This window comes from Molossus molossus, unplaced genomic scaffold (genome assembly GCF_014108415.1).
Source record: "Molossus molossus isolate mMolMol1 unplaced genomic scaffold, mMolMol1.p scaffold_m16_p_12, whole genome shotgun sequence".
NCBI classification, from domain to species: domain Eukaryota; kingdom Metazoa; phylum Chordata; class Mammalia; order Chiroptera; family Molossidae; genus Molossus; species Molossus molossus.
The window spans coordinates 11,701,402-11,726,071 of record NW_023425347.1 but is presented as its reverse complement, the minus strand read 5'-3'; the positions used below and the strand labels follow the sequence as shown (position 1 = coordinate 11,726,071).

At 50.5% G+C, this 24,670-nt stretch overlaps 1 protein-coding gene across 1 annotated transcript in view; it reads right to left on the bottom strand.

Annotated features, from left to right (window-relative positions):
• Positions 1–23,169, bottom strand: part of LY86 (lymphocyte antigen 86) — a 60,052-nt gene extending 36,883 nt beyond the window's left edge. Inside the window, exon 1 of the mRNA XM_036256394.1 lies at positions 23,024–23,169. Coding sequence (XP_036112287.1) covers positions 23,024–23,141 — 118 coding nt within the window. The 5' untranslated portion in view covers positions 23,142–23,169. The remainder of the gene's footprint in view (positions 1–23,023) is intronic.
• Positions 23,170–24,670: the final 1,501 nt, after the last annotated feature.

The window sequence follows — 24,670 nt, the reverse complement described above, 5'->3', positions numbered from 1 at the left end:
CCCAGGTCTCCGATGCATCACTCCAGGCTCAGAGTTTCACCTCTTCAGAGATGCCTTCAGAAATCTCCTTACACACCTGTTCACAGGTTTTATAGGAATTCTGAAGACTGGGGGTTTCAGGAAGGCATGCCTCTCTCCACAAGCTACCTGTCAAGTATTCCTGGCTCCCTCCCTCCCTCCCTCTCCTTTCATCATCTCCCTAACTCCTACTCTAAGGGTTTCTCCTGTCTCAATGAGGAGGAAACCACCCCGGGCCCGGGGCCCCAGCAGCTAGCCCAGAGTCGTGAAGGAATTCTTTCAAGAAAGGCAGAACTCTGCTTGGTTAGGATGCTTGAAACAGCTCTTGAGAGAAATTTGTTCTGTTTCATTTCAGGATTATTGACGCTGCCAAACAGTGACCTAGGCACAGAAAGGTTTGAGATGGGGCCAGGGCTGAAGAGGGTAGGGCTAAGTGGTGGACAGAGAGGGCCGTGGGGAATGGGGTCACGAAGCACAGCGTGTCCATCACAAACTCAACGGTGGGGAATGTGGGAGCACAGCAGGGTTTGGGGAGGGGTGAGTGGGAGGAGGGGGCTGGGGGAGTTGGGCCACCTGTCTTCCTCTGCCCTCGTTGTCCATGTAGGTGGCCACGTCTGGGAATTTGGGCACCCTGCTTCCCGGGGTGGTGACTGGGGTGGCGTGTGTTGTGTGGTGTGTGTCCAGTGTCTCTCCACAAACCTCCGGGACCTTTGGGAATAGAATATCGACCAGCCCAGCTACGTATTTCCTGAACACCGTTCACTTCCTGAGAAGCTGTCTCTGGTGCTGGACACAGGCAGAAACAGGCTACACAGAAAAAACAACTGTTCTCTTTTGAGAAAGAGGTCGAACGGTTTAAACTATGAATTCTCTGAGCAATAACTTCTTAAAGTTTGAGAATGAAAAAAACCAAAACCAACACAGTCCCTTTGCTATGTCTGGATCCCCTACTCCACCACCTGCGCGGCTCACCGCACATGGTACGGGCTGGGCACCTGCCGGAGGGACGCTGACAGCAACCCAAGGGGACAGCAAGGGACCCTATCTCCTCAGCAGCAACTGAACTGACTTTGCAAATGGCCTTCCTGCTTCTTTATCTCCTCAAATGTTTTCTTAACACATTTCCTTTTTAATAAGTCAATTAACCCTCAAGTACCCTTAGTTTGTCCTCTTCCAATACAAAAGGATATGAAGGTGACCTTTCCCTTCCTAGGTCTCAGTACTCAGACTGGGGGTAAAAGTTCCTCCAATTAGATTGTGTTTGGGACACGTGTTTGAGGTCAGAGCAGCTATCAGAACTGGCCAGCAATCCGACTTTTCCCATTTTTGGTAAATGCTGAGAAAATAGAGTGGGAGATGCTACTTGGACAGGAGAGACCAGAAACCTGATGCCCGTCATTTACTGGCCCAATCGCAGACATGTTCCAAGCACCTGCTATGTGCTGGCACTGACCACACGTGGGGATACGAGGACTGTGTGCTAGGCACAGCCCCTAACTCTTCGGAACAGAGTGTAGACGGAGAAAGAAGGTAAACATGATCGCCCCTCAGTACCCACAAGACAGCACAGAGCCCCAGGGAGGCACATGGCCCACAGGTGCTCAGCCTTGCACCCCAGAGGGCCCAGGGGCTGTGACGCAATGGTCACTTCCAGTTCTGACCACACAGACGCTGTTCTGAGTGCTATGCATATGTAAACTCACATCCTCACAGAAGCCTTAGGGAGAAATACTGTTATTCCCTCCATTGCAAGAGTCAAGGGAACCGAGGCGAAGAAGGTTTAAGGAAATTGTCCAGAGTCACCCATCTGGGAGAGCGGAGCACGGACTTGGACAGGCTCAGTCTCCAGAGTCACAGGAGCCCTCCTCTGTGAGCGTGGGGTGGAGAGAGCAGTGCACACAAAGGCCAGGTTCTCAGGAGCGTGTGATTTGGGGACTTCACAGTGGTCAACAACAGTCCCGGTGAGATCAAGCCCGTCCTACTCTGTGGGGTTCACCTTGAGCATTGTAAACACATCCAGCTGAGGCTCTGGAGGACCTGAGGTCAGAGGTGGGCAGAGTTTGCGGGGACATGTGCAGACCTGAGATCCCGGGGTCACCTCTGGAAGGATCCTCAGAAGAACCTAATGCTCTTTGCTCTGCTGCTGACGTGGCACCAGGAGGCCAGATCCCGCTGTGCTGCTGTGCGCTCCAGAGGAGACACTTCGGTGGAACAGTTTCCTGCGTCCTCACTGGACCGTGCCTCGAAGGTAACCGGCCTTCCCACCCTTGTTCTCACTGTGCTGATCATCTGCCCATCACGTGGAATTAAATTATCATCCCATTGGCAGTTTGTCCTTTGCAGCCTTTAGATAGACACACACACACACACACACACATGCGCACACACATGCACACACGTGCATACACATGCACACACACGCACACACTTCATTAACACAAACCCCAGCCCTGTCTCACTTTGGCCAGTGAGGCTCACCATTTAGTGCACTCTTTGTTGGAGGGGTTCTAGGGACAGCCGCTTCCACTTAACTCAGAATTTAAATTAGGGTGACAGCTAGCAATTACCTGGCCTCACTGAGCTTCCGTCTCCTCACCTGTAAAAGAGAAACTAGCACTGTCTTAAGCTTCACCCGGGTCTGGTGCCAGCTTCTCAGGTGCCCTAGAGGCCAGCGCCATGGAGCCTACATGGGGTCGGGGCCTGCACTGGGTTTGGGACCTGCACTGGGGGTTGGGCCTGCACGGGGGTCGGGGCCTGCACTGGGGTCGGGGCCTGCATGGGGTTTGGGACCTGCACTGGGGGTTGGGCCTGCACGGGGGTCGGGTCTGCACTGGGGTCGGGGCCTGCACTGGGTTTGGGACCTGCACTGGGGGTAGGGCCTGCACTGGGGTCGGGGCCTGCACTGGGGTCGGGGTCTGCATGGGGTTTGGGACCTGCACTGGGGGTTGGGCCTGCACGGGGGTCGGGGCCTGCACTGGGGTCGGGGCCTGCATGGGGTTTGGGACCTGCACTGGGGGTTAGGCCTGCACGGGGGTCGGGGCCTGCACGGGGGTCGGGGCCTGCATGGGGTTTGGGACCTGCACTGGGGTTGGGCCTGCACTGGGGGTTGGGCCTGCACTGGGGGTTGGGCCTGCACTGGGGGTTGGGGCCTGCACTGGGGGTTGGGCCTGCACTGGGGGTTGGGCCTGCACTGGGGGTTGGGGCCTGCACTGGGGGTTGGGCCTGCACTGGGGGTTGGGCCTGCACTGGGGGTTGGGGCCTGCACAGGGTTTGGGGCCTGCACTGGGGGTTGGGGCCTGCACGGGGGTCGGGGCCTGCACGGGGGGTTGGGCCTGCATGGGGTTTGGGGCCTGCACTGGGGGTCGGGGCCTGCACTGGGGGTCGGGGCCTGCACGGGGGTCGGGGCCTGCACGGGGGTTTGGGGCCTGCACTGGGGGTTGGGCCTGCACGGGGGTCGGGGCCTGCACTGGGGTCGGGGCCTGCACGGGGGTCGGGGCCTGCACGGGGTTTGGGACCTGCACTGGGGTTGGGCCTGCACTGGGGGTTGGGCCTGCACTGGGGGTTGGGCCTGCACTGGGGGTTGGGGCCTGCACTGGGGGTTGGGCCTGCACTGGGGTTTGGGCCTGCACTGGGGGTTGGGGCCTGCACTGGGCGTTGGGCCTGCACTGGGGGTTGGGGCCTGCACAGGGTTTGGGGCCTGCACTGGGGGTTGGGGCCTGCACAGGGTTTGGGGCCTGCACTGGGGGTAGGCTCAAAGCTACAGGGCAGGCCTTTCTTTCTTTCTTTGTCTTTTAAAATATGTTTTTATTCTTTTTTTTAGAGAGAGAGGGGGAGAGAGAGAGATAGAAAGATTGATATAAGAGCGATACATTAATCGGCTGTTTCCTGCACGCCCCCTACTGGGGATCGAGCCCACAACCTGGGCATGTGCCCTGACTGGGAATTGAACTGGGACCTCAGTCCAAGGGACGAAGTTCAATCCACTGAGCCACATTGGCTGGGTAGCCAGGCATTTATTTCTTAACTAACTTTTTATTTGGAAATAATAGACTTACAAGTAGTTGCAAAAAGCACAGAGAGGTCCTGTGTGTCCTTTACACACCTCCCCTCATGGTAACGTGTTACATAACTGGGCATCAAAGCCAGGACGCCCACGCTGGTACAGTCTACAGACCTTCAGATTTCACCAGTTCTTATGTGTATTCTGCATGTGTGTGTGTGCATGTGCACATGCTCACGTGTAGTTCTGTGGAATTTTTTTCACGTGTAACCTCCACCACAGTCGTGAAGAGATACAAAGGATTTTCCTCATGCCGTCCTTTGATGGTCACTCCCTCCCCCCTTCCCATCTTGAGTGTTATATCAGCAGAACCATACAGTATGTAACTTTTTGAAACTGGACTTTTTAAATCTGTCATAATGCCCTGAGTTCTTTCCAAGGTTTGTGTATCAATATTCCCTCATTTTTATTGCGAGCAGTATTCATAGTGTGAATGGACCCCCCGGCTGTGGAACCGTGCACCTGCTGAAGGACGTCTGGCCAGTATGCCGCCGCCACAAACACCGCTGCTAGGGGTGTCCACTTACAGTGAGCACCGTTTCCACTGCTCTGGGATACACGCCCAGGGTTTGGATTACTGAGTTATATGGTATGTGCTTAGTTTTGTTTTGTTTTTTATCCTCACCTGAGGACACTTTTGCATTCATCTTCAGATAGAGCAGGAGGGAGAGAGGGAGGAAGAGAGAGAGAAACATCGATGTGAGAGAGACACGCCGAGTGGCTGCCATCCACCACTCCAACCAGGGCCAAGGACAAACTGCAACGGAGGTACGTGCCCTTAGCGGGAACTGAACTTGGGACTCTCTGGACCGCAGGCCGACGTTCTAACCGCTGAGCCAAACCGGCCAGGGGGGTATGTGCTTAGTTTTATAAGAAACAGTACAACTGTGTTCCTGGGTGGCTGTGGCTTTACAGTCCCCCAGCAATGTCGGCGGGTCCTTCCGAGAGAAACTTGTGTCACAGAAACGTGTTCCTGGAGAAATCAGGAGAGCAGTTCCCAGTCCAGTGCAGGGTTGACAACGCTTACACCATCAGCCCGAGGTCCCGGCAGAACTTCCTCCGCGCCTGCGAAGGCTCTTCCCAGAAGCGATCCCAGTGCCAGCCGCCGTGGGGCGCACCGCAGCGAGGGGCAACTGCTTGCTGCCTGCGCAGGGGAGGGCGCTGGAAGGCCGTGGCCGGGTCCTTCCTCAGCGCCCCCTTACTTCCAGGACTGCCCTCAGAGCCCCGACGCACTTTTGGCCACGCTCAGCCGCACAGAGGCCTTCAGAGCAAGTGTTAACTGAGATTTGTTTCCCAATGCTTTCTAGGACGAGATAAACAATATATTTTGCTTTCTAGGACGAGATAAACAATATATTTTGCTTTCTAGGACGAGATAAACAATACATTTTTCTTCCTCGAGGACCATTGCTGTCCTGCACATGGTAACGAATTGTCCACTGCTGCTTCCCACCCCCATCAGACTCGCAAGAGAAAACAATCAGTTTATATTATCCTAGGAAGCAGAGCGGATGTGTTGTCTCTCTGGTGCCACAACAAAATGCCAGTCGAGGTGGCTTGACCAATAGACATTTATTCCCATAGTTCTGGAGGCTGGGGGGTCCAAGGCCAACATGCGGCGGGTTCAGTCCTGGGGAGGGCCCTCATCCCAGTCTGTAGATAGCTAACTTCTCATGTGTGCTCACAGGGAAGAGACCGGTCTCTTCCTCCTGCAGGGACCACACTCCTACCAGTGCGCTCCACCCTCATGACTTCATCGGGCACCAAGGACCTCCCCCAGGCCCCGCCTCCAAATACCATCACCTTGGGGTTAGAGCTGCAACCCCTGAAGGGGAGCCATTTAACACGTGCAGAGACCCTCCTCTTCAGGCGGGGAAAGGAGCCGTAGAGGGACACTGGTCTGAGTGTGACCACCTGGTTTAGAATGAGCAGAAAGGCGACCCCACACAGAGGCATTCGGAGGAGGAGTTCAAGGAGGCTCACAGGCTGGTGCGGCACCAGCGAAGGAAGAGGCACAGTATCCAGGGCATGGAGTCCACTCTTCCTGAAGATTCCATGTATATTTCCCGAGGAGGCAAAGGGTGCCCAACAGGGGCTTCTACCAGGATGTCTTGTACTGAAGTCAGGGAAGCAGACTTCCTTATTCCTAAAACCAGGCCACCATTTCTCCCTGCATCTCTTACATAGTGAGGTGGAGCCAGAATGGGTTGGGTCGGACCCTGCAGGAGAGCTCTCTGACGGGCAGGAGAGATGTGTCCACGGGAAACTCCAGACCTCTCCTGTGCACTGTCATTGGTGTAACACAGACCAGCCGGGAGTAGAATCCCACAGCATGAATAAGACCGGACCACCGGACCACAATCACCGACCAGGTGATTGCAGAACACAAGAACCAGCTTCCTTTGGCTTCTTCCAGCAAAAGTCCTCTCTTCCAGCGAAACAGATTCCTAACAAAGTAAAGAGCTCGTTTCTCTGCTTTCTGAATCAACACAATCCTAGTGTTTCCCCCCTGATTAGAAGATTAAAGGACTTTGCTTTTATAAAAAATATAAAATATTAAAAAATCATATGAGAAGGTAACAAACTGACCTGAAGGGAAGATGAGAGGTCTGACTCCAGGTTAGTGAGGGGAGCAGGCCGCTGGCCGGCCAGCACCGCCTCCCACCTGCCGGCCGCACCCCGCTGAACATCACGCAGAGTTGATCACAGCACCATCCCAAGTGACCCGCTCAGCCTCACCCTTCTCTTCCCTGCTGTCACCACCTGGATATTTTTCAGCCTTTTCTTGTCATCTGTTTGTGTTTTCAGAATGTAACATTTAAAAACTGTAATGGTATGGAAACATTACTACCAAACTGGTGAAACTGCGGGCAGCTCTCCTAAGTACCTTTGCCTCCCCTGCTGCTTCAGAAAGCTGGAAAGGCAAGTCCTGAGCTGAGAGATTTTTTTCTGACACAAGAAAATATAAGTCATAGATGCTCACAACAGTTTGTAATTGTAAAAACTAGAAGCCACCTAAATATTCATCCAAAGGAGAATGGATACAATTGTCCTCTCTACACATAATTAATTATATACTCCATAGCTGTGAAAAGTAATTAACCCAAGCTACACGTGCTATCTCCTGAAATAATGTCATAAATCGGTCCAAAAATACGTTATTAATGCAACTCTTTAGTTAATTCCAATATTTTTTTAAAGTAAGTTTTTCTGGTCTAGCTAGTGTGGCTCAGTGGTTGAGCATCGACCCATGCACCAAGAGGTCACTGGTTCGATTCTCGGTCAGGGCACATGCCCAGGTTGTGGGCCCGATCCCCAGTGGGGGGCATGCAGGAGGCGGCCAATCGATGTTCTCTCTCATCGATGTTTCCATCTCTCTCTCCCTCTCCCTTCCTCTCTCTCTAAAATCAATAAAGGGAAAAAAAATTTTTTAAGTAGGTTTTTCTGCATAGACAGTCATACTGTAAGCATATAATAAGTTTTTGTTTCTCCTCCTTTCAAATCTTTAGGCATTTTATTTTTCTCGTGTTGCTAGGCTGGCCAGGGCCTTCGGTGCAGTGTTGAACAGAAGGCATGATGGTAGGCAGTCTCGTCTCATGTTTCATTTTAAAGGAATTGCTTTTAGTGTTTCACCAAAAAATGTGATGTTTACTGTAGATATACATTTTAGGTGAATTTCTGTCAAGAACAGAGAAAACAGATTTTTATAATGCAATCTGGCAGTCTTTCTTTTATCAGGTTACTTGAATCAATTTACATTTATTACTCCTAGTATATTTGTAATTATTTCTCATTTATATTTTTTATTTATATTTTTTATATTGGCTCTTTCTGTGTTTCTTTCTCCCCTTCTTTCCAGCATTCTTTTGGATTGATTGGAGTATTTAACATTTTTTCTTTTACTGGTTTGAAAGTGATTTAAGTGACCCTTGAATTTCCAACTTGAATGTTTTACTTAATAAAGTTTCAAGTAAAACATTATCTTTTCTAAAACTTTTTTTCTTGGTATTTATTTATTTTTGTATTGTGGTAAAAAACAAAAAACAAACAAACAAAAAAAACAACACCTGATGTTAAATCTATCATCTTAACTACTTTGAAGTGTGCAGTCCAGTAGTGCTAGGCACCTTCGCCTTGTTGTGTAACAGATCTCTAGAACCTTTTCATCTTGTAAAACTGAACATTATCTTTCCACTCCCACGAAAAATTCAAGGATGAAGGACATCGGAATGCTTGCTGTCCATCACCACCCTTCTCCATGCTCTCTTAGTACCCTGTGGCTTTGCCCTGTGGTGGGTAGCCCCCAAGAGGGCTACCTCCCGATTCACACCATTGTGCGCACCTCTCCCCTCGAGTCAGCAGAAAAAGCAAAATGTGGCAAAAAAACGAATGTTTCTGGTCAGTAGCCATTGAGGACTTGAATTCTGCTAACGCCCTGTGAGCAAGCTTGGAGTGGACCTCCTGGGCCCGCCTACAGCCACACACTGACAGGATTTGGAAGCAGATTCTCTCAGCCAAGCCTTGAGAGGTGGTGACCCAGGCCGGCCCAGTGGTGGCAAGTGAGAGACCCTGTGTGGGATACGGTGAAGCCACGCCCACATTCCTGCCCAGAGGGGCTCTGAGTGATGTTTGTTGTTTTAAGCTGCTGGGCTTTAGGGTAATTTGTTATGCAACATAGAAGACGGATTATTCCTGTTTCAGAATAGACATTATCGTCATCCTAACATTCACCGTTATTTTTGTTTACCAAAGCTTTGTTTACCATTCCCTGTTGCAGCTCAGAACTTCTGGGATCGCTTCCTTTCTTTCTGAGCTATGCCTTAGAAAGTTCCTTTGCTGGGAGTGTTTTGGTAGCAAACTATAGATTTTATTTGTTCAAAACATTCTTTAATTTACTCGTATTATTAAATGACAATTAGCTATATACAGAATTCTAGGTTAATTGTTATTTTCTCTTCTCTCTGAATATATTGCTGTTGCTATTTAAAAATCTGCTATTTGTCTAAATATAGTTTCTTGTTAGTTAATTTCTCTTGCTACTTCTACCAGTTTGCTTTTTGCTTTTGTTGATTTGTTGTTTTACTCTGATTGGTCTAGTTGTGGAATTCTTTTTGTGAATCCTACATGGAAATTGTGTTTACTAAATTTTAAGATTCATATTTTTCATTAGTTTTAGAAAATTACAGCATTTTTCTTCAGAAATTGCTTTCCCTCCATTTTATCTGTTTTGTTAAGCTATAGAACATATTTTTCATCTCTTTATTTTTCTGTGATACATTTTGAACTTTCATCTAGTTCATTAGGTCTCTCTTTAGCTATTTTTAAATGTGTTGTAACCTAACAACTAATTTTTTATTTCAACAATTAGTTTATTTTAAGGGCTTCTATATCATTCTTTTTCAAAGATTTCTTGTATTTTTTGACATTATATTTTTCTTTGCTCATGGTACAGATTTCCTTCCTTCCTCCCTTCCTCCCTTCCTCCCTTCCTCCCTTCCTCCCTTCCTCCCTTCCTCCCTTCCTCCCTTCCTCCCTTCCTCCCTTCCTCCCTTCCTCCCTTCCTTCCTTCCTCCTCACCAGAGGATATTTTTCTATTTATCTTCAGCTATAGTGGGTGTGGGGTGGGGGGAGAGAAACATGATGTGAGAGATACACATCGACTGGTTGCCTCTCGCATGACCGCGACCAGGGCCAGGAACTGAACCACAACTGAGGTACACGCCCTTGACCAGAATCGAACCTGAGACTCTTAGGTCCATGGGCCCCTCTTTTATTTCTTTAAATAAGTTTTTTTTAACCCTCATCCAAGGGTATGTTTTTATTGATTTCTTTTGTTTAGAAAGAGAGGCAGAGAGAGAAGTGGCGGCGTGAGCACGTGACATCGATTGGCTGCCTCCCATACGCAGCCCGGCCGAGGACTGAGCCTGGACCTGGGTATGTGCCCTGACCGGAATCAACCCGAAACCCTTTGGTGTACAGGACAACGTTCCAACTGACCGAGCCACGCGGCCAGGGACAAATTATTCTTTTTTTATTTTATATTCTGAATGTTATATTTTCTAAATTTTAAATATTTAGGGGTATGATTTTTCTGTTTGTTTTTTTCTGCTGACTCTCCCTCCTGATGGTTTACTGTCTTGTGTTTTTAAATTTTGGATTATGAGCTCAGTCTTCAGAAATCCTGTGAATTGAGGATATGTGTCCCTTCAGATGACTTATATCTTCTGCTGCCAATATGCCCCAGGTGTTCCCACTTCAACTTGATGTTTAGGGATGGGGTTGTCTCGACCATGAAGGTAACATACATGTCATGTCAGGTCCGGAGCTGCTAGTTCTCAGGTAGAGTTAGATAAGTTTTCTTGTCTTACACGTTTGCTGAATAGCATATTTTTTTTCTTAACCGCTTTTTCAAATCGTGGGTGCAGCTCTTTGAAGGCTCTGGCTTCGTGGAGGAGTCAGTTTCCCATCTGCACAGCACAGCCACTGAAACCGAAGTTACAGCCCGTCAAGTCACACTTTTCCTGGGGGACACAGTTTCAGGGTTGGCTTTCTGTTTTGGGGCTTTCTCTTTGTTTTGGCTCCTGGAGACCTCCTGTCCTTTCTTGCAAACTCAATTAAGCATTTACAAGGATTTGTGTCACCCGTGACCATTCGGATATCTTACAGCAGGTCAGTTTTCCCTGACATGCAGACCAGAAGATGCCCTCTTCATACATTTTCCCTGGACGCATAGGCCATTTCTGGTGGGCTGTCTTAGTCTGTCTTTCGCCAGTGTCCTGTTTATGGGTGCTTTAGTGAATATTGGAGATTCAAATGGACTAGGACACTGCAGAAGATCATTCAGTCTCCCCAAAGCCGCCTTCTCGCAAACACCTCTGACTGCCCGAGGGCTTTCTCTGGATGTGGGAATAAGCTTGCCACGTGTCAAGCAAGAGTGCTGGGGAATTAGTGCTTCCAGGTCCAACCGCAACGGGTAAGAATTGAGAGATCACTACTCCAGCTCCTTCTCCCTTCAGATGTGACCCTGGCTCCGCTTCTGGAGAGGGGGAGAGGGAAGAGCTGACTGGTTTTGCAGAGGTAACCGTGGTCTTCTGTCCCTTGCTGGTTCTCCTGCACTGCTTTCCAGAACACTGAAGGTCCCTCTCCAAGAAGGCAGCACGGCCGAGTCCCCCAGGGCAGGCCGTGTCTGCACAGGAGCCTGCTGCTCCTGATTTGGGTCATTCGCTCTCAAACCTCACACTCGTCTTGTTAGGACACGATACTTACCAGCAAACCTCTGCTCTGTTCAACCACTGGTTCAAATAAACCGAGAGCCATTGGCAAATTTCTCCTCAGGTTTTTTCGAAATGTACACACTTATGCAAGAATTGCTCTTTAATTTAGTTAAAACCAAAGCCAAGTGTAAGGCAAAAAAGCTATTGTTCACCCTGGAAAAATAGTTTTACTGTTGACTTTCCACTCCACTTGGATTCCAAACAGCTCATTGTAGGTCAGGCTGAACTTTAGCGTCTCAGGAGAGTTGAGGCTGCTGGTACTTCCCCTTCGGAATGGCTTCCATCCACAGTGCAGACCGAGCCAGATGACCCGGGGCGGCGAGGGTGGAGGATCTGGGCACTTGCCCGATGGCTGAAGTTGGTTGTCCTTAGCAAGCTTTTTTCCAAATGGAGAGAAGACCAGGGGAAGCAGGTTGCTGGCACTGAGCTTCAGGGCTTTAGGGGCCTGAGCCACCTGTCCATCAGCTCTTCTCCGTCATGCTTAGTTGCTTCCTAAATGTCATCAGACTCCCGAATGAGGCTCACACCACCGAGCAAGGCAGACCTCATTCTGAACACGCCTTTCCACTGCTCTAGGAAACCATGCCGTTCCTGTGTAACATCTGCAGTCACGGTACAGGTACAGACCTGCTGGTCCTCTCCGTGTAACCAACGAGTCCTCGTAGTGCTTTTGTACACGCAAAGGCTCTTGCTTCACAGGGACCTGGCAAGAAGGGGTGTGGGCCAGTCACCTTAAGAGAAGGCTGCACCGAAAGAGGATCCTTTGCCCTTTGGGATGTGGGTGTGTGGGGGGCTGGTCTCCGTGGATGCTTGTCTTTGAGCCGAAAAGGGGTGAGCTCACTTCTTGGTGTTCACGCTGAGAGGAAGCAGCGCCGAGCCGGAGGTGCCCTCAGTTCTGCGCCGTCTAGCCTTGTGGCCCTGGTCAGGGCTCTGCCTCTCTGGCTCAGAGTTTCTCCTGAACGAGGAAAGTTGGACCGAAGCCCCGAGGTTCTCTCTGGCAAGAACGTTTCCCAGTCCTGTGAGGGGTCCTCAGTCTACCCTGAGGCTGGGGCAGGGCCTGGCAGGATGCTGACTCTCCCTACATGCCTGCAAATGCTGGGACTGTAGAGGAATAGATGGTCAGGGAACAGCGCCCACCCCAGAACCCACTGACGTCCATTACCACAGGGGGTGGCCACAGGCTGACTGTCAGAACTGATCTTTTGGTCTCACAAAGCACAAGGTCATCCCAGGAGCGGCTCCCGGAGCCTGCCCTGTGCGGGAACATTCTCCCATCTCCTCCATTTGCAGCTGCACGGCCACCGGAGCTGAGGTTGGCTACACTGGCCACAGTGCGGACACAGACAGAAAGCCAGCTGATGCTCCTGCAGCCTGGCATGCTGCCTCCGACTCAGCGGGTAGGGTGGGGGCATCGCTGGGAACTTCTCTCTCTTTTTGATTGGAGCACATGGCATTAGCAATGCCAGGTAGTTGCTGGGAATAGGAAGAAAGACACACTGTTGTTTTAAGTTCTTGATGACCTCATCTCTCACGATTCTGTTTTTAATCATTACTTAGCAAGCATTTCTGGGCAATGCAGCCTTAACAATGACAGGAAGGAAGTGGGGTCACATCCTAAGCACTAGAGGAGCACCAAGTCTTGCTCTTAGTTATTTGGAGATTCCTAGTGTTTCCACCCTGTGGATAGACCAGACAGAACCATGTGGTCTTCTCTGTTGTCCTAAGTAGTAGGAATAAGGATAGTTGTGAATGAGCCAGAAAAAAAATAGACCAGAAGGACTGATCAGCTCTAGTGGTCTCATATAAAAATTGGATAGAATGCTGGACAGCAGTCAAATCAGAGCCAGCGGTCACACAGGACGTACAGGTAGAAAGATCGTCCAAGATGATGAGTCAGCTAATGTTGTACAGATGAATTTCAACTGTGCAGACAGAGTTTATCAACTTCACCAAGTAACTTTTCTCGTTGCATTTGGACGTTGCCATGGCAGCCGTCCGTTCCTGCAGTGTGACAAACCAGGTTAATGTACGATGGGAGGACAATGAGAACATCCCAGTGGCCCAGCAAACACACTCCGCCAGAATACAGGGCACTTTTGAAAGGAAGGAATTTAAAAGGTCTTCAGCATTTAAAAGGTCAAGTTCAAGTAAAGAGAGCTTGCCGACTAACCAGCAAGGCCAGAATCAGTCATTGATCACGGAACGCTTGGTCTTCAGCTGGTCTGCAGTGACGTCTTTATCTCTGGTCTAGAGTGTACTAGACACCCAGGAAAATACTGAACTAAGCATCATTATAACCCCAGGAACGTATAAGTATACAGGTAAACATAAATATCAATGTAAAGATGATAAAGAAGTAAATGTAAACCATGTTATTAATATTTTGAAACTAGTTTAGAAACAGGTGATAAATAGAATAATCATTGTGATGACTGGTGTTTGCTTTGCCTGCTTTTGAAGCATGTAAGGCAATCTACTGTATTCGATTAAAGGCTTGCAGTTCCATTAATAAATTTGAGACCGATATATGCATGTCAGCAATAAATGTAACTGACAAAGATTTGATTGATTAGCCATGCAATATTGTTTAGTTGTGTGAGGGGACATTTTACTGCAGGCCGGGGAGACCTAGGAGGCCTGTGAATAAGGACGTCCCAGCTGTGGGGAAGGAGCCGCTGGCTAACGGGCAGGGGCCCGGCAGTGGGCTCCGGACTCCTGGGCAGGGCTGGCGCAGCTCCGGCCTGGCCCCGACGGGAGGTGCCAGCTCCCAGTGAGGGAGCCGGGCAGCGCCAGGCTGAGCAGGCATCTGCGGGACGAGTCTCCAGTTGTAAGTTGTGCAGTTGTGCGTGGAGCAGTGCTTCCTGGCGAGGGCCTTCTCTTTCTCCTCCCGGCCGGCGGGTTGGTTACCGCTCACTGAAGGCAGAGAGACGCTGGGGGTGCCGAACGGAATTCCAGGAAGGGACACGCAGTGATGCCTTCCTGGGTCCCGACAAGGGAGCGGGCAGACGATCAGCATGCACTGCCCACTGCACGGGAACCGCCCACTGGCTGCGCCCAGGTGGGGGTGCACATACTTGTTTCGGGTGAACCCCGAGTCCACCTTCCCATGCCCACGTGGCTTCTCTGGGATCCCAGAACAAAGCGGATAGGGCCTGGGATGTCACTTTACAAGGGATTCCAGAAAAGGACCAAACAGCAACCCCGATGGCACAGAGCTCCTGGGCACGGCACCCTCTTCTTTCCATTCAGTGCCCTCCCTGCTGTTCGGGTTGTGGAGGGCAGTGCCTGTCCTCATCTGGGTGATGCTGACCACGGCCTGCTCTGTGCCTCACCGGCTCTCATCAAAGTTGCTGAGGACTCTGCAAGCCGGGTGCCCCTTCGTCTCCTGGCGCCTGGTGCCTGCAGGCCTCTGCCAGGCTCCCCGGCTGCACAGCCGGGCTCGCAAGGGGCTCGCTCACCTTTGCCTTTTTTTGGCCTCAAGAAAAAGTTTGCTTTGCTCCCCAACTCTCCGCCTTCTGGGGCCTGAGTATGAAGCCAGGCCCAGGACCTCACACCCGCAGCTGCCTTGGTAAAAGGTGAAAGATTTATACGTTTTGAAGAAAAACCCTTAAGTCCCAGCAGCTGCCATGGGAACGCGTTGTCTTTGCTGTGGTTTCTACAGAAATGGCCGCAGAGCTGGAGGACAGCCTCCCTCGCTGCTTCCTCTCCAAAGATCCTGCTCCAAAGCTGGAGCAGAGCTGCCCATCGGGATTCGGCCTGAGGATGGAAAGTCCTGGGAAGATATTCCCGTCTGCACAAAGGAGGCCTCTTGGACTCACGGTCTGGGCATTTTCCCTCTTGAGGTCCCTGTCACTGGTCACTCAGCCTCTCTAGCACAGTGCCTGGGAGAGTTAGCCGGGGGCCTGGGCAGCAGCACACCTGCGGCTCCGCTCTCCTCCCGCTCCAGCTCCAGCTCCCGGGCAACTTTTTCCTGTTCCCATTTATAAAAATCTGCATCTCAGTGTTGACATTCCTATGTATACAGGGTGGGACACAAGTAGGTGTATAGCTGTTTGTATGTAAAATAATACAGTAATTAATAAACAATAATGCAGGAATAAGCTCTGTGTTTCTTGTACTCACAACTGTAAATCTACATTTGCCCCACCCTGAATGTATATATTCAACTTCCTGTCTTTGCCCGTGGGCCAAAGGCTCGGTCTGCTCACAGCCGCTGGTCCCGCACACCCAGGTTAACACTGGAACTGCATCTTTGTTTCTCTGGCATTTGTTTACTTTTCTTCCATTGCACTTTTTTAAAATATATATATCCCTGTTAGTCTTGAAAAATACACAAAGAGAGAACTGCTTTCTGTGTGCAATATTTTACAGTCCTTGGCTGGTGATGTTTCCATTACTTCTATTATTTTTCAAAGTTGTTGCTTCTTTGGGTTTGTCTTATGCTCCATTTACTTCGGAATTATTAGGTTTTGAGAAAAGCAGGTTTTTCCCCTCCCAGGGCAGTTTTGGAGAAATTCTCCTGTGATGTTTTATCAACATGCCTGTTTGTTCTGTGCGCAGCCAGATCATTTGCAGCTTACCCTCTATTTTGGAGGAGATGTGGCCAGCACTGTTTTGCATTCTTAAAGTCGAAGTAATTGTCCTGTTTGGCGATCTTGATGGATTATCCAGGTGTACGTGACCTGATTTTACTTTGTAATTACGGGTTTGGAGGTCAGATCAAGTACCTGCCCTGCAGCAAACTTCAGCAGCACACAAAACCCATCTAGGCAGATATGAAGGAGGCTGCTTGCCTTCAAGGACGGGGGAGCAGGTGTTGATTACAAGTTCGCAGCCTGTGACCGGATGCCATGGTCCCCTGGCCTTGAATCTCCCAGGTGGCTGGCTGGGCCCCCTAGAAATCACCACAGATCTCAGCTTATTGCCAGGGATACTGCTCCTGCCCTGGCCCTCCCCCTCCCCAACGTCACAGAGGAAAGTCTGCCAACTGCACAGGAGGGCTCTGATGGGAAAGTGTGTGTCACTGATGGAGAATGGTGATGTCATTTCCAGACACCTTCGCAGTAGAAGAGAACTAGGTACACCTGGCTGTAAAGGGGGATGTGCGTGCTCTCCCCTGTGGATGCTGCAGTCTGATGCCCACTGGGGAAAAGCCAAGCAGGCCCAGCTCTGAGCGTGTGCAGAGAGGGGAGGCTGGAGTAGGGGTAGTGGTGGTGGGGGGGCAATCCTTGAATCAGAAGGTAAATCACCTCCTTCCCCTCCTCCCACCCCCTTCTCTCCACTTCCTCTTCTTCCTTCACCTCTTCCTCCTCCTTCCTTTTCTAGTCCACAGACTACTAGGGTTTTTACCTCTTCACCCAAAGACTCGGTTTTTGAGCTGTGCTTTCTCTGCCCCCATCCTGTGTTCCTGGGATCAGATGGCACGGGTTGCTCGCTATTAGAATTCTACAATCCAGGGTTAAGTCACTGGGCATGGAGTTAGACCCTCAGGTTTGTATCATGGCTCAGGTATGTTACTTAGTTGAGACAGTTAATATGTTACGTGCTTCAATTTCTCTACCTGGGAACTGGAGATAAACATCCTACATACCTCCTAGGGCTGTTAGTAAGGACTGAACGAGACTTTATAATGGAAGGGCTTTATAAATTGTAAAATGTTATGCAGAAGCAGGAGATTTTTATGGTCGTGATGATTCTCTCAAAGGTAGCCTATAAATTCCTTGCAATCGTAGTGGTTTAGGTAAGTTCACTTGACCACACAGCCTCTCTATGACTACAATTATCCAGAACTCCTAGAACTCGAGGCTGTGATCTGGTGAAGAGCTTGAGAGATTCCTTCTTAACCTTGACCAGGGGGCAGCAAACTTTTTCTATAAAGGGCCAAATAGTTAATTTATTAGGCTCTGAGAGCCATACAGTCACTATCATACTTCTCAACTCTGCCACTGTAGCGTGATAGCAGCCAAAGACAACACGTAAATGAATGCGTGTGTCTGTGTCCAAGTAAAGCTTTATTTATGACACAGAGATCTGAATTTCATACAGTTTGCACATGTCACAAATATTATTGTTTTTTGAAATTTTTAGCTATTTAAAAAGGTAAAAACCACTCTTAGCTCACGGGCCAGACAAAAACAGGCAGCAGGTGGGATTTGGCCTGGGGGCTTTATTTGCTGACCCGTGCCCTAGACCACTCCCAGGAGCCTCTTGAATGGCCAGGTTGACTGTGAGTGTCAGCTGAAAAGAGGGAGAGGAACCATTTAGGCATGCCTCACAGGTCCCTTACTTTTTGTGACCCTCCTCTCTGCCTGGTTGATGTCAAAGCACGTTCAACAACCACACTGAGGTCCACACTCTAAGCTCTTGCAGAAAAGGCAACCGAGATCTCTGCTCTCCAGTCCTTATCAAAACCCCTGACTGCAACAACAACCATATTTAAGGGTGGTGGCCTGGGACACGTGCAGGTCATCCAGCCCTGCAGGCGGTCCCTTTGAGTGACCTGGACCTGCCAGTGCTGCACTCATGTGAGGGTCCACGGTGGCCGTTGCAAACTGAGTCTGCGTTGTGTTTTAGCAATGAGCCCTTTGTCCACACCGAGGGGCACAATGAGAAACAACAAATGTGAGTCCCTGTGGCGTCTCTTACTGAGATGCTGCCCAGAATGCCACCTCTCCAAGGAGAAATTTCTCTCCTAACTCATCCAAGTATCAGGAAAAGCTGAACATCTTCTTAAAAACTGATTTTACCTCGCAACTCATGCAATTTCCTTGTTTGATTTTGTTTCAAGAAAGCTCGTACCTCTAGTGACTGTAAAATATCTTATAAGTCACCAGCAGTGAAGATTTATTCAGCATGCAGGCTGTGCTCAGCACTTTGCACGCGTCCTTTGCACTCAGTCCTCACACAGCCTGGGAGGCAGGTTAATTATTGTCCCGTTTGTAGTGGGATGAATAATGGCTTCCAACGACAGCCATGTCCTGCCACGGATGCTGCCTGATCTGGCAAAGAGACTCAGCAATTGTGATTAAACTAAGGATCTTGAGCTTGTGAGATTATCCTAATCGCAAGTGTCCTCATAAGAGGGAGGCCGAGCGAGATTTGACACAGAAGAAAGCAATGTAATAAATGAAACAAGATGCTATTTTGTTGGCTTCGAAGATGGAAGAAGGCAGTGAACCGAGGACTGCAAAGCACCCTGCTGTGGAAGCTGCAACACACAGGAAAGAGCTTCTCCCCTACGGTTTCCAAGACAGTGTGGCCTTGACCGAGGGGAACCGACTTTGCACTTCTGACCTCCAGAACTCTAAAATAATAAATATCTATCATTTTAAACCACCCACTGGTAACTTGTTACAGCAGCTACAGGAAACTCATACACGCTCTGTACAGTCAAGGACAGGAGACTTAAAGAATATTGCCCAAGGGTTGGCATGAGATTGGCTGACCCTGGACCCCAAGATCTTCTCACAATGACTCATCTGTGTGTGTCCTGACCAGCCTGCTGTTATCATTCCCCTTGTTTTCCCTCCCCTTATCCCGCTCTCCCACTAGCAGGTCATCTTCCATCACGTGTACTTTTGTAAATCTACCTCATGTCTTGGTGCAGCGTATAAACACATTGGTGGACATTTATGGCATGAGTGTGAGGTGGGGTTCCTGGGCTTTTCTAGGTCTGCAAATGGTCTTCTAATTTAACCAGAGAATGGCCCCTGACTGTTTTTGTCCCCCCTTCGCTTCTGTAAAGACTGGTGTTGTCTACTTTAGCACTAACAGTTGGACAGAGCAGGATTTTTGTGTTTTTCAGAAATTTTTGCTCATATCCTCATCAGTATTCAAAGCCCAGTGAGTGCCAATGAGGGTCTTTCTTCCTAAGGATTTTTGTATTATTCAGAACAGTTTGTAGCTTAAAATTTCCCCTTTCCACTAAAATTATAAAACAAAAAGAGAAGAGCAAAAACAAAACAGTAAACTCAGAAGATGACGGACCTGTTTTGCCGTGACCCTGCCACATTCGCGCGCGTAGTGGAATTCCTGGAGCCCTGACACAGGCCGGGCAGGGCTCACCACTGTGGCCTTTGCACTGTGTTGTCAACGTGAAGACCCTGGGGGAGGGGAGCGGGGCGGGTGGCTGGGACTGTCCCACTGTGCATCCAGGGCAGAAAAGGAACCATCTGCCCCTGGGAGGTATGTCACCAGTGGGTCTCCGACAGCTCGGGGGCCATGGAGACCTGAGGCGGGACCCATCTCTAGAGAAGCTGCCAGCACTCTGCGGGCCCGAAGTGTACCAAAGACTCCCTCTGACGTTAAAGCTCTTGAGAGGATGCTGGTTCAGGCTCCCATCATTTCTTTCCTAAACTATTGATTCTACAGGCTACAAACTCTGCCTCTAGCCCCAAACAGCTTTCAATCCATGCTCCTCACTGCCAAAGGGATGCAGACCAACCTTGCTGGGTCTCCTGGTGTATTGGTCAGGGTTCTCCAGGGAAACATATAACCAATGGCATTCCATCCGTAATGCATTCATATTATACATGCTATACGTATATTACATATACTACATGGATGTTCTAGAAGGAGATGCACTACGAGGCATAGGCTGATGATCACGGAGGCTGAGGAGTCCCACAGCCCGCTTGCTGTCTGGAAGGGGACCCAGGCGAGCTGTGGTGCAGTGAAGGCCTGTGACCCGAGTGCTGCAGGCAGGAGGGAAAGCCCAGCTCAGCAGTCAGGCGGAGAGTGATTCTCCCTCTTCGCCTTTTTGAGGGTGACCTGCTTTACTGCATCCATGGATTTAAATGCTAATCTCTTCTGGAAACACCCTCACAGACACACTCAGAGATAATGTTTAACCACCTTCCTGGGCGTTCCCTTGCCCAATAAAGTTAACACATAAAATTAACCGTCACACTCGGGCTCTGCCCGCCTTGCCCACCTCATCTCTCATCCCCTCCTGTCCCAGGCGGCCACAGAGCTTGAAACTGTGCCTGGTCACATGTCCCTCCTTCCCCACCTCTATTCCATTGGCCACTGGACAAAACAACAGACAGCAGATTAAGAGCAAAGGTTCTGGAGTCAGACAGACCTCGGGTCAATTACCTTTAACTGCACGAATATTTACTCCATGCCTTCTCTGTGCCACCAGGGATCTAATTCTGTCACTGTTGCTTGTGTGGCCTTGGAAGAGTTGCCTGACATCTCTAACCCTTAGTTTATCTATAAAATAACACATGGAAAGCACTTGGCCTGGTGCCTGGCACATATAAATCTTTCATGAACATGAGATGTTATAGTGACTAATTGTATCTCTCTTTAAGGTTGAACTCAAGCCTGGCGAGCCTGCCCCAGACAGATCCCGTCCCCAACCTCTCCCTCTCCTACTACCACGTCCTGGTGCAAGCGCGTGCCTCTGTTCCAGCCCTTTATACAGAGCATTCACCCTATTATTTAATTGCTTGACCCCCACTACTCCACGCCTTCTTCCTGAGTGCCCAGAGCAGGGCGTGGCCTGCAATCACTGACCCCTGGGGCAGGGGCGGAGTTAACCCCGTGGGCAGTGCTGTGCTCTGGCTCTTCCCTGAGATATCCACCCTCCTGCCTGTCCTGGCAGCGCCTTGGAAGGCTGGTCAGGGAGGTGGACCAAGCGCGGCAACGTCTAAGGGAGGATGAATGGAGGAAACAAGTCCTGAGTAGTTGGTTCTCTTCAAGTCTTGCTTGATAGCCTGCACCTAAAATGAGTAGATGCCAGAGGATGGCATCCCAGCCCCACGGGAAGAGCAGATCAACACGCCGGCATCCAGCCATGCATTCTCTTTCCCAGTACAAAGCAGAATTTCCTTGTGCACTTTAGTGTTCCATGTTCCTTCTTTATAACAGAATAAAGTTAAGTCGGAGCTGCCTCAGAGGGGTCCAGACGGTCAGCTCCTTGGGCGGCAGCTGTGGTGCGGGGATCAGCCCTCCTCTCAAGGGCAGCGTCTCCCTAGTCCCCAGCTGATAGGAGGGCTGACTTTGATGTGTGGCGAGGTCTCCCTTCCGCCTCCTCCGTCCAAACAGCATTGTGCCCACTTTCTATCTCCTAAGTGTCAGTTTCACAATGTCACACCCTTTCATGAGCCTGTCGCTCTACTCTTCATTCAAGATATGCTCCCGGCCTGGCCGGTGTGGCTCAGTGGTTGAACACCAAGAGGTCACCGGTTTGATTCCCGGTCAGGGCACATGCCCAGGTTGTGGGCCTGATCCCCAGTGGGGGGCATGCAGGAGGCGGCCAGTCGATGTTCTCTCTCATCGATATTCTCTCTCATAGATGTTTCCATCTCTCTCTCCCTCTCCCTTCTTCTCTCTAAAATCAATAAAGAAATGATTTAAGAAAAAAGATATGCTCCCGAGACTAGGCTCATTTCTCCTCACTCAGGTCCCCTTAATGGACTGAACTGTGTCCCTCCCCAAATCATATGTGGAAGTCCACCCTCAGTATCTGAGAATACAACGGTATGTGGAGATGGGACCTTTAAAGAGGTGATTAGTGTTACATGAGGTTATATGAATGGGCCCCAATCCAGTATGACTGGTGTCCTTATAAGGAGAGAGAGACTCTGTGTGGCCACAGAGGAAAGACCAGGCGGAGACATAAGGAGGGGACAGCTGTCTGCAAGCCAAGGAGAGAGGCCTCAGGAGAAACCAGCACTGCTGGCACCTGGAGCTTGGACATTCAGCCTCCAGGACTGTGGAAAATACATTTCTGTGGTGTTCTGCTATGACAGCCCCCGTGGACTCATATGAACCCAAAGGCTGGTTCAGCCTTGATTACTGCAGTTCTGCATTCTGTTCATTCATTGCGATTTCTGTTGGTGTATCCGTCTGCCCCAGTGGGTAACCACCAGCTCTTTCCCGTTGCTATGCCCAGCCCCAGAGAAGACCCAGGATCAACACCGCAGCGCAGGCCTTCGCCGAGGGCAGCGATGCCGCCGCAGAGGAAGCCCCAGCGTGTCGTGACGAGCGCAGGCATCTCCCGCTTAGCCTAAGTGACCTTTCACTCAGCTTTCAAACTGAATGACTACCCGGGGGTACAATCTTTGGGGGGGGGGATTGGAAGCAAAGTTTCCTAATTTTGAACTGAGGTTTTGTGACTGTCGACTCATTGGCCATCATGTTCTTCTCGGCCCTGTGGTATTAGTGAATTGCTGTATTTAGACGCTCAGCGTCTTTTCTTTTTTATCCTCACCCAAGGACATTTTTCTATTTTTTGTTCAGATAGATTAGGAGGGAGAGAGAGAAAGGGACAGAGAGAGAAACATCGACATGAAAGGGATACATCGAGTGGCTGCCACCTGCACGACCCAACCAGGGCCGAGGACAAACTGCAACCGAGGTACATGCCCTTAGCGGGAACCGAACCCCGGTCTCTCTCGACCGCAGGTTGATGTTCTAACTGCTGAGCCAAACCGGCCAGGGCTCAGCGTCTTTTCTTGTCTTTGTCACTCCATTCAGGCTCATTCTGAACCCCCACCCCTTCCTTCTCCCAAGGCTCCAGGGCCCTCACAGACCTGCAGCAAGTGGAGAAAGGGTCCGGCCACTGGCCCTCACCCTTCACCACCCCAACCAAGCACTGCAGCACCCCACGTTTGGGGGCCTTAATTTCCCCCAAAGCACAAAGGGATATTTTGAAAGGCCTTACCACAACTCTGGTAGAGTATTTCCAGGCTGCCACCCCTGCAGGCCGTGTGCGTGGGCCAGGCCTGGCCGCGGGGGGCGAGCAGAGTGCAGAGGAGGAAGGCGGCGGCGAAGCCCCTCATGGCGAGGCCTGTGTGCGACCGACAGAGGCAACAGGCCCAGGAACAGGCCCTTCAGGGTGGTTCTTCCTCTCCCCTGGTTAAAAGGGTGACATGTTCAGTTTCATTTCTCCTATTTCACGCTCTGGGGAACCGCTGTGAGAAGCAAAAGGCAGTTCCCAGAGGCATTTGCCTGCTGTCCCCCAGGGCCTCTGACTGTGAATCAACAGGGCGCAGCGAGGCTGGGCCGGGGGTAGGTGGACGTTGACTTTCTGCTTTCACAGGGAGAAACTAGCAAGTGATGCATGACCTTATGGCTCAGGTTCCCCAAAACAGCCCTCCCAAGAGCCCCACCCCAGGCGGGGCAGTGAGCTCAGGGAAGGTAAGCGCAGGCCACCCTGTGCTCCCCAGCAGGCCCGGTCTCTGCAGGCCTCTGGTGCGAGCTGAGGACCAGGCGCTGCAGGCCGCCCAGGCCTCTGGGATCTGAGATGAGGCTTTTGAAACCCAGCGGTGTTTTTCTCCCCTCTGGTTTCGGCTCCACTCTCTGGAGGAGGATGTCGGCGCCGCGTGCTGCAGGAAGCACTGAGCCTTTTTCCGAGAGCAGCAAACTGGTCTCTGAGGACCAGGCGGAGGGAGTAGCCCTGAGACTGAGCTGGGCTCTGTTTCTGGGTTCAGCTTGGCGGACAGAGCAGGGAAAGACGGGGAAGTGAGGGTGTCCTGTGTAATGGGGGGGGGTGTTGAATTGTTCCGGGCATTGGAGAGATTGTGATTGTCCTGCCTCACTTTCTTTCTTTCTTCCGTCTGCCTGTTCCATTGCGTTGTTGCCTGATCCCAGACAGCGAGATTTCTGACTGTGATTCCCACGCCCACCCCGACTGCACCCTAACTGGAGAGAGCTGGAGTCAGGCCAAAGCCGCAGGTGTTAGGAGCAGCAGAGAACATCACTGCCCTGGGACAAACAGCATTTCTCTGACACACTAGGTAAACTATTTTTGCTGATGTCTGAATAAGAATTAAAGTCACCTCAAAACTTTTGTTTTGAAGTGCAATGTAACTACCAATAAAGACAAGCAAATGCATTGACTTAATTGATGGATATTTCTTGGGAGACATCAGAGACTAGTCATTTGGGGAAGGGGCAGGGGGCAGGTCTGGACTGATATTTTTTGGGTACTCATCTGCAAATAAGTACAGTGATGCTGGCTTTCAAAAGTGGTTCTCAAAGTATGGTTCCTGGACAACAGCATCGACTTCAACTCGGAGGTTGTTACAAAGGCAGATTCTTGGGCTACATGCAAGACCAGCTGAGTCGGAAACGGGCTGGGCCCCGCACTCTGGGTTTTACTCATCTCTCCAGCTGAGTCTGGCGCAGGCAGAAACACAGGCTCTTTTGGAATTCGAGGTGAACGTTGAGCCCAAAAAAGAGGTGGGTGGGTGGCTCTAAGAGGAGACAAGGTAGCACCGTGCGGCCACGTGAGCAGAGGTCGGCTGTGCCCTGAGCAGGAGCTCAGGCGAGAGCCAGAAGCTCGACGTTGAGAGTTGCGGGCCCCGAC